Below are 13306 nucleotides of genomic sequence, written 5' to 3'. Positions count from 1 at the left end.
AATTGATAAGGGTGCTACAGATAACATAATGGTGACGGCGAGCTTCTGGTGCAATACTGAGTAGAAGAATCTATGAGGTAGGATTGTAAGCATGAAATGCTTTTTAGCTCCCGTTGTGGGCGACCCTCAAATAACCGTGATCCAAAAGCCACAACCGTTATCCGGGCATCGTTGCGAGAAGAAAACGAGATCATCCGGGCAACTAGTCAAAATTTAAGAAAATTCGGTCTCTGGCCCCCAACCCTTTGGGCAGGACCGCATTACACACGCTAGTTACTGCCCAAACAATTTACAAAAATATTCCTTCCGGGTTTTGCCTAATGTTTGCTCACAATATCGCTCAAGCTGTAACTTCCAATACGCCAAAATTTTATTTGCCATTTCAAATGGCGACGTTATAAAGGGAGATAAATTGCAGCATACACTTGATTGTCATCTTTTGGCGCTGAGACAGGGTTGTCTGTGCTCTTTTCAACGCCAGCGGTCCGTGAGTTCCACGGCGCGGGTTTTGCGTCGCCTCCTTCGAGAGATGGAGCCACGCTGCGTGACCAGGCAACGGCCAGGCCGGCAGCGTCCGGTGCGCCGGGGATGGTTGTGAGATGGTTGTGAGTAGTCGTAATTATTCCAACCAATCTACTTTACCGGTAGCCTTTTCATGCTTACATCTACTCTCGATTACAGGAGAGCCAGCATTTTCTAGACTGTTTTTTTTTTATAATACAGTTGTTCTCCCTAATTTTGGTAATATGATTCTGGCCGGCTGCAGCCAGAAAATTTTAAAAGGCTAGCTTTCTTTCTGAAATAATTCAAGTGACCAATATTATTTTTTGCGGGATAATCCCTCACAACACAACCCTATTCTAATATTGGCCTAGTAACCGAAGTATAGCCAACTCTTTTACAAACTGTTATATGCTGTAATAAATGTACTAACCGGGAAGATTGATATGCTGCAAAAACATCCGATTACCAGAAAACACGAGGCAAGTCTGAATTAGACGAGGAAGAGAACTGAGGGGCCCGATTTTCGTTAATCACAACTGTATGAAGCTGACAGACGATGAAGCCAAGGAAAAAATTAGGGAAGTTATTTGTAGTTTTAATTGTGTATAAATGATTACGCTAATCTTTTTATTTCAGCTGCCACTGGTGGCAAGATTTTTTTTTTTCAGCCATCTTCATTTACCTTTAGTTTATAAGTCATAGGTACGCTTCAATTTAACCTACAAATAACTTCACTTCTGCTTTCCTTGGCTTCATGTCGATGTCATTGAATTAGGTATGCTGAGGGTGCAAAAATTCCTACGACTGGCCTGGATTGGCGCAGGGACCAAATAATTTGCTTGTGTTTTCATGATCAAACAGCACTCCGATGTACATGTCTTCTAGTTGCCTCATTTCCAACGTTTATTTGCCCAGCAGTCCTTGACGAGCATAGTTTTCGGTTAGTTGCAATAGAACTGCCAAGTTTGAGCAGGATGTTGTTTGAACAGGTTGCAGGAAGGTTGTTTCAGGCTCTAAATTAAGTGCTCAAACACAAAACGATGACTGCAGCAAGTTTTTATACAAAAGACAGTGCAGTGAGACTTTAGTTTTACAACAATGAAGTTATTACGCTTCGCAAGTTTCCTGAGACATTGCATAACTTCGGTAAATTTGTACCTTCAGCACAAATTCAAGCGGGAACAAGCGGGAAACGACTAGAATGCTTTGTGGCGCTTACAGGTTCACAGACATCTGTCACAGGGGCGTAAGTGAAAGTCAAGAACAGGCATTGGAAATTACGCCAAGTGACCTACCGCATACCAAGTCAATAAACGTCGCAATATATTCTGATAACACGTAAGAGATGCTGTGATGATAATTTTTTTTCATGATAGGCGTTTCAATTTCTGCTACTGGAACGTGGCCTGCGTGTCCTGCGTAGTTCAACATGTGTTTCAAATTTCGAGTTATGTCACATGCCTTGATGTTCTCCACGATGGACTCATTGTAGGGCACGTCCTTGTTGATCGATATCAACAGGTCCTTGTAGCCGCCGTCTGTCTTGTCTATTTCCAGGGATGACACACAGCTCATTAGGCACAGTAGTGCGGTTGCTACAGGTAGTTGCGAGCCCATACTGTCATGATACACTGTGAAACAGAGCAAAAAAATAAAACTAAATGGTTTCTTAGGAAAACCTTCAAGTACACGCTGGTTGCATGCACGAGTAAGTTAAAACGTCCTATTGACCTGTTCTTAAGGTGACGCACAGCCCTCGTCGGGGATGTCTAAAGCGCAGGAGCGGTGCTCTTCCGAGACCCTTGGTATACCGCCTAAAGGAGGTCTAGTTGCCTCTTAGCATGCTTAGCTGACACGAGCGCCAAGCTTCGCTACTTGTGGTCATAGCCTTTCTCTTCGCGCAGCTCTCATCTTCTGCTGATTCTGCCCGATGACGGTTCTGCGTGAGCATGCGGTTTTTCATGTGCGTGCGTTTTTGGGTCACGCTGTGTTGCGAGGACGCACGCTGATAAAGAGCCGTTACTATCGCCTGGCCCATATTTCGGAATCCCCTGTCATCGAGCAGGATCACCTGTAGCGAAGAGCTGCGCAAGGCACATGGCTACGACCGCCAGTGCCGAAGCCCTGTCATGCCCAACAGCGCATGCTCAGAAACAACGATGTCGTTCCCGCCTCCTCCGGTGGGTGGCGCTAAGGGTCTCCGAAGCACACCGCTCCCGCGCTCTCGACAGCCGGGACGGTGGCTATACCACACATGACGGATGTCACACAAGTACCCATAAAGTAGGAGGAGGAAGAGTGAAAGGAGAGTGACGGAGGTCAAACAGACGTGCTTCCTGTTTGCTACCCTACCGGTGTAATGGAATAAACGAATTAGGGATGGAGGGGTAACGGGGTTAAGGATGAAAAAGAAAGAAAGGACGGGTTGCACTAGCACTGCGAACACGTGGGCTTCCCATCACACCGACAGTCGGCCACTAAGGCCAGTCCATTTCATAAAACGTAGTAATGTCCGCGTTGCTTCGGCAGCTTGCGACGCGTGGGGCCATCGTCTGAAAACTTTTATCTATGACGATGGTATAAGATATAGCCGGTTTAACAGGATACGAATAACGTCGCGTTCGACGTCATAACAGTCAGAAAAACTAAATACTGTTCGATTTTCTCTTCGAAGTTGCACGAGTGGCACATTAAATGTATCCATCGTTCCGAAAAGGAATGAGTGCGTAATACAAAAGTCAGTAGGTTTTCGTAACAACCATTATTAAGCATAATTATTTCAGAAATTTGAGGGTGGAACAGCAACCGCCGTAGCTAAATTGGTAGAGCATCCCACGCGCAATCAGATGCCATGAATTTGGGTTAGAGCCGCGGTTAGCTGTTCTTTCCTGATTTATAAGTTTGCGGTGCCCAGTTACAATATGAAAATTTTGTACCTTATAGCAAGTTGAACCCTTGTTTATAATTGATCCATAAATAAATATAAAAAGTTACTTTCCCCCCATAGCTTGCTTCAGCACATTCTTGGCCTTGTATGCGGTTGCGTCTAGCTCGATGTAGCGTAACGCCACAAGGAAAGCCAACACAACTGTTTCACAGACAAAACTCAGCTTCTGAAGAAAAAAATAATAAACTCTGATGACGGTTATGAGTGTGTAACGCTAATGTTGGAGCATTAGCTGTGTCGCGGGCTAGGCGTTTTCGCTCCCCACCTCGAGCTTGCCGAATCGCTTGGTAGTCGGAAGTGCCTGCTTTTTTCATGACATTTCAATGTAAAGGACGTTTCATAGCACTTTGTTTTAAAGTACACACATCTACGATGCTCTAGTGGTCGCCGCCTTTCTAAGCATGCACTGGCCTACGCCGTGATGTTAAACACCACCTGGTTAACGCAGGGTGGGGGCAAACGCCCGCACCACTACCGACTCGCGAAGGGAAAGGTGAGGCTTGACCGCGCCGAGACCACGACTTCAATGAAACTGCAGGCGTAATCAGCGGATTCCGCCACCCGTGACGTGTTGAGGGCAACACCATCCGCTGGTGTGCCTGGGAACCGAGTTTTGCGTCACGTGACCGAGCTCTCCTATCTCATTGGCGGAGGCGCGGGCATCATGGCGTGTGCTTCTACCAAAGGGAAGGGGGTCTGAGAGGTGAGAGAGGAGGCATGTGGACAACGCAGACAGTACGAAGCCGAGGAACGAGCTAAGAAAAGCTTACGCTTTAAACGTATATCAGATATTAGCAGGCAGTGCATCACAAACAGCGTGGTACTGAGAGCGAGTACTAACTAGCGACAGTATTTCCAAGTGCATTGCAAGGTTCCTCACAAATTAGCGGGTGGCTGGTTTCAGGTATTCGCCATATTATATTTAGAGATCTAGTAGAGAGAGAAGGAAGAAAGGAAAGGCAGGGAGTCCAGTTTGCTACCCTACACGTAGGGAGGGGATGGGGGATATATAGTGGTACCTAAACTGTGTCTGCTTGCTAGCTTCATTCCGCTGCGCCCACACCCGTGCCTTTGAGAGAATTATCTGCACACACATTAACGAACATAAGTTGCTGGGATAACAGATGGAATGTCACCGAATGTTATGTTCAACCTAACGACGCCCCTCGTGCTTTGAAGGTACAGTTCACCTTTGGTAATTAAATACAGGCTTCAGGGACCTAATGCACGATGTTCATTTTTTTTCGTAAGCGTTGTTTGCCATTGGCCGTATGCCTCCGCTAGTAGGTCTGGCATCACGATCTGCTGCCATCCGCTTTTACAAACATGCCTTGCTTAAGAGCTTTCCGCAATACGTGCCAAAGATTTTACAAGACACATATCTGTTCATAAACGTCTCGGCAAACATTATTTCTGCGATGTACGCATATGCAGCATCGGCGGTGACATGGCGCCTCCAATATCATCGTCATATCCAGACACAATCCTGCTGCTAACGAACCCTTTTGAGCGCAGCGCTTTGACGTCATCGGTGATCGCCGGTATAAAAGAAGTGCCACAGGAATTTTTCTTCTGTGGGAACGGCGGACCAGGAACTGCCATGACACTGATAGGAGCCTTGTTCTTCATTGTGCTGGTTGGTTCCGATACAACCTCCTTGCGTAGCGATTATCGTAGTGTTATTGTACTGCCGTGCCCACGCCGATGCCTTGCTATGGTTTATGAGTGTCTCGTTGTGTGTAAATTGCTACTTTGCGGTGATGTTGAAGTAAATCCCGGCCCTACACGGACCAATATGCTTACATGGTTATTAGAGCGGTAGGATACTCTTCGTAACGATCTACAAGAACTGCAAACGCATTTCTCGAAAATTGAGGCGCTGGTTTTGGAACTTTACAGCATGTTTAACAAAATGCAGACACAAATCACGCAAACAATAGATACCCCGGTAGCAAATACCCATAGCTTGCAGTCTATTGAACATTTGATCTGCTTTGGAGGCTAAAAAGCTGCCAGATCATGAGGATCGAAGCCGACGATCTAACCTGATCATCTATGGGATACCTGAAATTCCCAATGAAACAAAAAATGCACTCAAAGATAAAGTTGTTAACGATGTATTCAATGATAAATTGAATGTACACTGTGATTCTGTCAGTCGGATTCACAGATAAGGAAAGCAAGGTGACAAGCGACCGGTAATACTGTATCTTCAGAATTTTAATGAAAAGAAAGAAATACTGCAAAACGCAAAAAAAAAAGAACTGAAGGGAACTAGTATGTTCTGCCAGAAAGACTTCTCGCAATCTACCTTAAATAAGTGCAAGCTTCTGTGGGAAAATGCAAGAAACGATAAACTTCAAGGAAGAATGGTGTCACTTATACACGACAAGCTCAAAGTAGACAGGCATGTTTTCTTTTGGGACGAATCGCAAAACAAACGGGAATAGGTTGCAGATAGTCGCTCTCGGCAAACACAGTCGTGAAACAATGAACTTTTAAGGAATAAATAACTACGATTATTATACATTGATTGCTAGAAGTATTGTATATAAAGCAGATTCCTTAGAAATACTGTTGCTTCAACACGAGCCTCACATTACTATTATTACCGAAACTTGGCTTTGCCAGGATATTGACGACCAAGACATCTTTCCTCCCTCCTATAGTGTTTATCGCGTGGATAGGTCTTCTAGGGGAGAAGGTATGGCGGTCCTAATTAAAGATCCGATAGAGGCTGTCGTTCTGGACATAATATCTACGTTGGAATCTTTATGCATCAAGGCATCTCTTTGGGGTTATACCCTCATTATATTCGGAATCTACAGACCTCCTGAATCACCTCCTGAATTATTGCATGAACTACAGTCTTGTATGAATAATTATTTACACAGTAAGATTATTCTACTAGGTGATTTTAATTTGTCCGGTGTAGAATGGATGCGCCATCAACCTAGGCCACATCACAGTCACGATATTAATGTACTATTTGATATGTTAACACATGATCTCAGACAAGTTGTTCTTGAACCGACACGTGTGGAAGGTTCTTCATCTTCAATTTTGGACCTTGTTTTCTTAGCTCGGAAATTCGCTGAATTCACGGTGGTGATCGAGCAGGGGCTATCTGACCACTATCTTGTTTGTGTTTGCTTACAGCTAGTTTCCTGTGCTAAAACTAAAAAATCATCTGTCCATTTTGTCAAGAATTATTGTCATGCGAACGATGCATGCTTGATTGATTACTTGGAAAATTGTCTAACTGATTTTTAAGTAAATAATTTTAACTTACTTTGGACCCTCTTAAAGGACATGTGTCATTTTTGCCTTTATAAATTCATACCAAATAAGAAAAAACAAGTTCACAAGCAAACACCATGGATCAATCGAAACGTCATTCGTATGAAACGTAAAATTAAGAAATTAAAAAAGGCCCGTACGCAGCCAAACTTAATATCTCAAGTACAAGACAAGCACACACTTACCGTGCGTAGATCAAAGAATTATTATTTCAACTCATCTGTGCCTAATTTTACTACAAACGATCCGAGTAAATTTTGGAATTACATTGCCGAGAAGAAGAAACCAATATCCCCAATGACAATAAATGGACAGATGGTCACGGAGAAGGTTTAACTTGCTCATCACTTTAATATGTTTTTTCACAGTGTCTTCTCGAATCCCAGTGATTCTTCACGTGACTGCCCAGTGTACCAACCGTTTGATGGGAATTTTATATCGTATGCTGGTGTACTCTCTATGGTGCTGAACCTAAAACCGAAATGTTCAAGTGGACCTGATAATATCCCTAATTTGTTTCTCCGTAGATATGCTGTAACCTTATCAAAGTTTCTTGTTATAATATTCCGTGCTTCATTATTGTCGTCTGAGTTACCGTATGACTGGAGAACAGCCCGAATAGCACCAATTCATAAAAAGGGAGACCGTCTACTTGTAGAGAAATACTATCCTACTTCTTTAACGTCATCATGCTGCAAACTCATCGAACATATCATAGCGAAAAGCATAACCACATACCTTGAAAAGCATTCAATTTTAACTAACTTTCAGCACGGGTTCAGAAGAGGGCATTCCACTGTCACACAGCTAGTCACGGTAGTTCATTCCTTTGCATTAACCCTTGACAAGAACGGACAAATAGACATAATTTTCCTTGACTTCCGTAAGGCATTTGATACGGTCCCTCATAATAAATTGATTCTAAAACTTGAAAATGCAGGAATCCCGCAGATGTTTATCTCTTGGTTTTATGCTTATTTGTCTAACTGGAAACAATTCGTTGAGATAAATGGCGAAAAATCGGGCTGCCTTCCGGTCACATAGGGCGTTCCCCAGGGCAGTGTGCTCGGTCCTCTCCTTTTTGTTCCATATATTCATGATATTGTTAACACTGCTGAAGGTGATGTACAGATTCGATTATTTGCCGATGATTGTGCTCTCTTTAAAGATATTGTTTCCCTCCATGATCAAAATAGTTTATGTTGCAGTTTAAATAGTATTCTTTCATGGTGCAGATGCTGGGGAATGACACTAAACACAGATAAAAGCGTACTACTGCGAATGAAACATAAGAAATCATCCCTGCTTTATACATATAAGTTAGCTCCATCACCTCTTCATGAAGTCACTAGCTATAAATACCTGGAAGTGACCCTCAACAATATACTATCATGGAATGATCACATAAGTAACACTTGCGCTTCAGCCTTCAGAAAACTATGCCTGTTGAGACACAAACTTAGGAAAGCCCCATCTAAAGTTAAAATGCTATGCTGCATCCCTCTAATCAGAACTAAGCTGCAATATGCTTGCATAGTTTGGGATCCATACACAAAAACTAAAATCAATAGTATTGAGAGAATTCAGAAAAAAGCGGTCAGATTTATAGTCAACAAATTTTCTAGATGTGATTCCCCCACCAAACTTATGGGAATTAACAGCCTTGAACCACTAGAACTTAGAAGAAAGAAAGAGAGACTTGAATTTCATAAACTACTTCACACCAACAATTTATCCCTTGACCCATCTGAAAATTTATTGCAGATATCAACCAGAACTACATGCGACTGCAGGCGTGATGCATTAAACCCTTACTTTCCAAGAACAAACGCATATACGTTTTCTTTTTTTCCTCGAACTGTAACCGAATGGAATTGTATAATTGAATCCACTTCCTAATCTTGTACTTTCATGGTTCTGTTTGTTTTGTCAATCTGATTTTCATTGTATGTACCATATGTCACCCTCCTTGCTTGGACCCCGTGTCCGCAGTATTTAATAAATAAAAAAATAAGAGACTTTGTGGTAACTACAGATGGTTCACTCAGAATCCACCAATTTTCGATAGTTTACCTGTATTCGCTTACGCATACGGATGCTTTGCGAATTCCCACTGTACTCATCAAAGACGAGGTAGGCTGCACGGGCACGATCAAATGTGGATGAGCTCTTACATCAACATACGTGGTTATCCAAGCCGCGGAAATTGGGGTAGTGGAGTTAAATGTTTCGCTAAATCGCAGCACTCGTGAAGGCTTTGTTGCAGTAGCAGTATGTCGCAGAACTTCGGGTTTTTTTTTTCTTAAAAAAAGGAAATCTTTGCTTCCTATAAGTGCATTGCAGTTCTCTGGAGCACAATGTCTTGCGCGCATTCGCGAATAAAAGTGATTAGGTAACCAATAATAAGCTTTTATTTGGAACATTGACTTATGCTATTGCTGAAATCAAGTCAATGATTATTAAGTAGACTAGACAAAAGGTTAAGTGACTTATGACGATACCTGTAGTGTTCCGCAGCCAAAAACAAAGAACTAACGAAAGTAACCATCTTTCAAAAGCGATTTAATGAAACAATGAAAATCCAATGGACGCGTTTTAAAGGAGGTTTTCATACTTCACTAACCCGTTTGGCTGACTGTTCTCTATATTAGAACATTTTTTTTAATAGTTTTATAGCCCAGTTGATTGACTTAGGCGAGGTGCCTTATTTTTCACTAAGAGCAATGAATGCGGGAAAATAATTAATTATGAGCTGTTGTACATACCTTTCATGATTCAATTCTTGAAAAGACGAGGCCGTTAGCGAAGTTCGCCTCCAGTTGTGTACTGCAGGTATGTGCGAAACGTTGCCCCTTTTACTGCACCCTTTCTATGAGATTGCCAGGCATGCTGATTAGATATCGCGCAAAGAATTGACAGTGACGACGCCTCGCGCATTGTTCAAAACTTCCTCAATGATTCCCCAGATCCCCTTTCACTCGACCAAAGAATATGGAAATGTTGTTTATGTGCTCTGAAAAAGGCAAACGAAATCAGGAGAGAGAAGGAGAAATGCAGCTGAGGACATCATAAAATAAAGGATGTCAGCTGCGTTCATATAACTTTAATTGGGTCACATGTGATGACTTGTTAAGTCAGGCTTTAAATATTGACAATACTCGCATTCCGGGTGGAAACTCTTATCACGAATTACTCATGCCAGTGCTCTCGGCTGTCGTCATATATTTGAAGAAGGATCGTAAGCAATCCCAACAGAATGCCTGTCCCGTGCTTTCAGGAACTTGACCGCAAATCACTGAGCATTGAAGCATACATGAAAGGCTGATAAACTGCCTTCAGGAATGGGTTCCTTAAAATCTTAAGAAACACTACCTCCGTTGAGATTTTCTCCAGTCGAGGAAGTACACTGCAGCTGTGCATAAACGTAAATCAAACAAATATTTTTTTCTTGCAATCAATCAGTCTCATAAACTTTTATTTTCAGGACAGCATTCGTTTGAGCTAGATGGTGCATACTTGAATTAGGAAGGAACAGCGCCAACTAAGAGGATCACGAGAGGGAGAACGACACAGGACAAGCGCCAACTTCATCTATCTTTATTCACCGAAAAATCAGCCAATATAAGGAAAACCACAAACATGCGCACAAGGACGCTAATGCATCATCTGCCAAACCGTTCAAGATACGACATTTCGTTTTTGCAGAGGGTCACGGAAGTATCACTAACACAGTTTTTTCTCGCTTCTTTATATAGAATGCTTCCAAAACCTCATGTGCTTTTGTATCTCTGCTTCTGCCAAGAATCTTTATCTCTCGGAACCGTAGTTCACACTTCTTGCAGTAGAGTCATTGTTTCCTTACATCCTTTAAAGTTCAAGATCCGTACGCCGCAAGGAGTTCCAAAATGTTAGGTATCTTGAGAAAAAGTGTTTTCATTGGTTATGTGTTTTCAGTAGATGTTAAAGACTTCTATTGCTCTGTGCCCGACGATGCCTATTTACTTCTGTCACAGATGCTATGGACAGTAGCGGTACACTAGAGTTCCAAGACTCCTCCGGGTTCTCAATAAACAATTTTATGAGAATGCTAGAATATTACCTTGGTGTGACGTTTCTCTCTTTTGAGAACAAGCTTTATCGACAAAGACAAGGAATTTTAATTGGAGCCTGCGGAGCCCCGTTGCTTACTAACATTTTCTTAACCTGTATTGACAGCGCCTTGGAGCGAATTTCAACAAAAAAGGGTGTACTAAAAGTGTTCAAGTATGTTGACCATTTTTAAAGTTTTTAACAAACTGACCGTTTTGACTTACACACATGGGGTAAGCACTGTCCTAGACAGTTTTAAAGAGATGGGGCGGGGTTTGGTGTTCACGCATGAACTGCCCTTGCAGAGGCAATTGCAGTTTTTAGACATTAACATTATCTTGGGTGAAGAGCATGCATGTTGGCAGTATGCGCCTCGAGCACAAAATGAGCTTGTTCCTTATGCGTCGGCGCATTCAAAAGCTGTAAAACGCTCCATTGCTAAACTTTGTCTTGAGTCTGCTCTCGCGAAATCGGGTCACCATTCAATGCGTGCGAGCTATGACAAGCAAGTTGATAGGTTGGTTTCGGCTGGGTTCCCAAGCACGGTTATCACATCAGTGGCTGAAGCGATCTTGCAGAAAATTAAAGGTGCCATGGTCAAGAAACCGTGCGCATAAAAAAAACAAGCTGCGAAGCCGGAAGTGGTTCCGTATGTACATAGGATAGCCCACAATATGAAAAAGGTGGCAAACACACACGGCGTCCCAGACGTTTTTTCGGCTCCTCGAAAACAAGCACAGCTCTGCGCCCGCGTCGCGAGCGATGGTACGAGGAGCAGCTGAACCAAAAAACACGGAAAGCAGTTTGTAAAGTGCTGTACTGAGGTGGTATATGAAATATCTTTGACCTGCGGGAACACCTATGCGGGCCAAACGGGTAGATGCGTAAATGACCGTGCAGCTGAACACGTGCGATCGCTAAAAGAAGGAGGTGCGCATCTTTCGCAACATTGCGCAACTTGCACTGCGTGTGACCGAGTGGCAGCATGTTCGCCATGGAAACAATGCGTCTACTGGAATGAGTGTAAACACCGGTTCCGAGAGATAAAGATTCTTCGCAGAGCCAGAGGTACAAAGACACGGAAAGTTTTGGACGTATTCCATATAAAGAAGAGAAGAAAAAACTATGTTATTGACACTTCCCTGAAACCCTTCAAAAGCGAGATGTCGTATCTTGAACGGTTTGGCAGATGATGCATTATGGTGCTTGTGCGCATGTTCGTGATTTTCCTTATATTTGCTGATCTTTCGGCGAATAAAGGTACATGAAGTTAGCGCTTGTCCTGTGTGGCTCTCCCTCTCGTGATAGTCTTAGTTAGCGCTGTTCCTTCCTAATTCAAGCTTTTATTTATCGGTGAAATTACTAGATGGCAGAATGCAAGAAATGAGAGCCGTGGCTAAGAAGAACTTGTTCTTGACCTGCTGGTACTTCCTGTAAGACAGAATTGCCGCTATGTCTTTCGAAGATTAGCTGGACAAAAAAACAGTGTTTTTGAATTTCACAACAGGATCTGAATGCGTCATGCTTTCTGTTTTACAATTGCTGGCTATGTCCGTTTTATTCACCAACCCTACAGAAACGTCGCATCGTGGCTTCGGGCAAGGACCCTTGCAGGAACTTTGTTTTAGCTCATGCTTGGTATATGCTGTGTAACTATTTATCCTCTCTCCCCATCAGACGAGTGAGCCATCACCACAAAATAAACCACTTTGTGCATTATTGAAGAATGCGTTTTCAAAGACAAAGATTTTTTGGCGAGTTACCCCAACTTATCCGCATTGGATGTGTTTCTAGCCTCTATCCTGGGCCAGTTACAGAGATGGCGCGGACAAAAAATGCGCCGACGCTGAAGATAGATTTGGTACCGGTGGTACCAGTGGCATCGGTACCAATTACCGATGGTACCAATGGACACACGTGCGATGTACCAACGTTGGCGGCACCGCCATGTAGTGGTACAGCACAGCGTACCGGTTATAAGGGGAGCGTTCTCGCGTTCTTCGCTCGTGGCAGCTAGCGCTTGCAGACGCTGTTGTTGAAACGGTGCGCCTCTGGTCGAAAACGCAGGCGCTGCCATTGGAGGCTTTGCGGGCCTCTCGGAATAAATTATGTGGTTCATGCACCCTGTTCTCACCTCCGACTCGCTCAGGAAAGCTTTGTCTCTCATCGACTTCAACTGGGGGTTGAATCGCCGTCCAACTTTAATTTTTAGCTAGAAAGTGACTAAAATCAATCCCCTAACTTAATATGTTATTTAACATAATTTTTGGCTGGTTGTTAGAGGTACGCTGCGCGCGATGTTTCAGTGGTTCTCCTCCCGAGCACATAGTTGCAGGCTTGAATTCTGTCGGCAATGGGCCCGTTTTGAAGTGTGGTAATGCGCAAGAATGGTGATGTACAGTTCTCTGAGTGCATGCTACAAAAACTCGGGATGGTGAAAATTATTCGGTAGCCCTCCGGCCATGG

At 43.3% G+C, this 13306-nt stretch overlaps 1 protein-coding gene across 2 annotated transcripts in view; it reads right to left on the bottom strand.

Moving 5' to 3' along the window:
• The window catches only part of LOC126527090 (calcium-activated chloride channel regulator 1-like), a 108392-nt gene extending 98789 nt beyond the window's left edge, over positions 1 to 9603 (bottom strand). For both annotated transcript variants that reach the window (XM_055068550.1, XM_050174814.2), the window contains exons 1-2: positions 9517 to 9603; positions 1966 to 2135 (exon numbers count right to left, since the gene is read on the bottom strand). In XM_055068550.1, coding sequence (XP_054924525.1) covers positions 1966 to 2135; positions 9517 to 9523 — 177 coding nt within the window. In that variant the 5' untranslated portion in view covers positions 9524 to 9603. The remainder of the gene's footprint in view (positions 1 to 1965; positions 2136 to 9516) is intronic.
• Between the last annotated feature and the right edge of the window lie 3703 nt (positions 9604 to 13306).

This window comes from Dermacentor andersoni, chromosome 9, assembly GCF_023375885.2.
Source record: "Dermacentor andersoni chromosome 9, qqDerAnde1_hic_scaffold, whole genome shotgun sequence".
Lineage (NCBI taxonomy): Eukaryota > Metazoa > Arthropoda > Arachnida > Ixodida > Ixodidae > Dermacentor > Dermacentor andersoni.
Note: the sequence above shows the minus strand (reverse complement) of the source record. Positions and strands in the feature narration are given on the sequence as shown.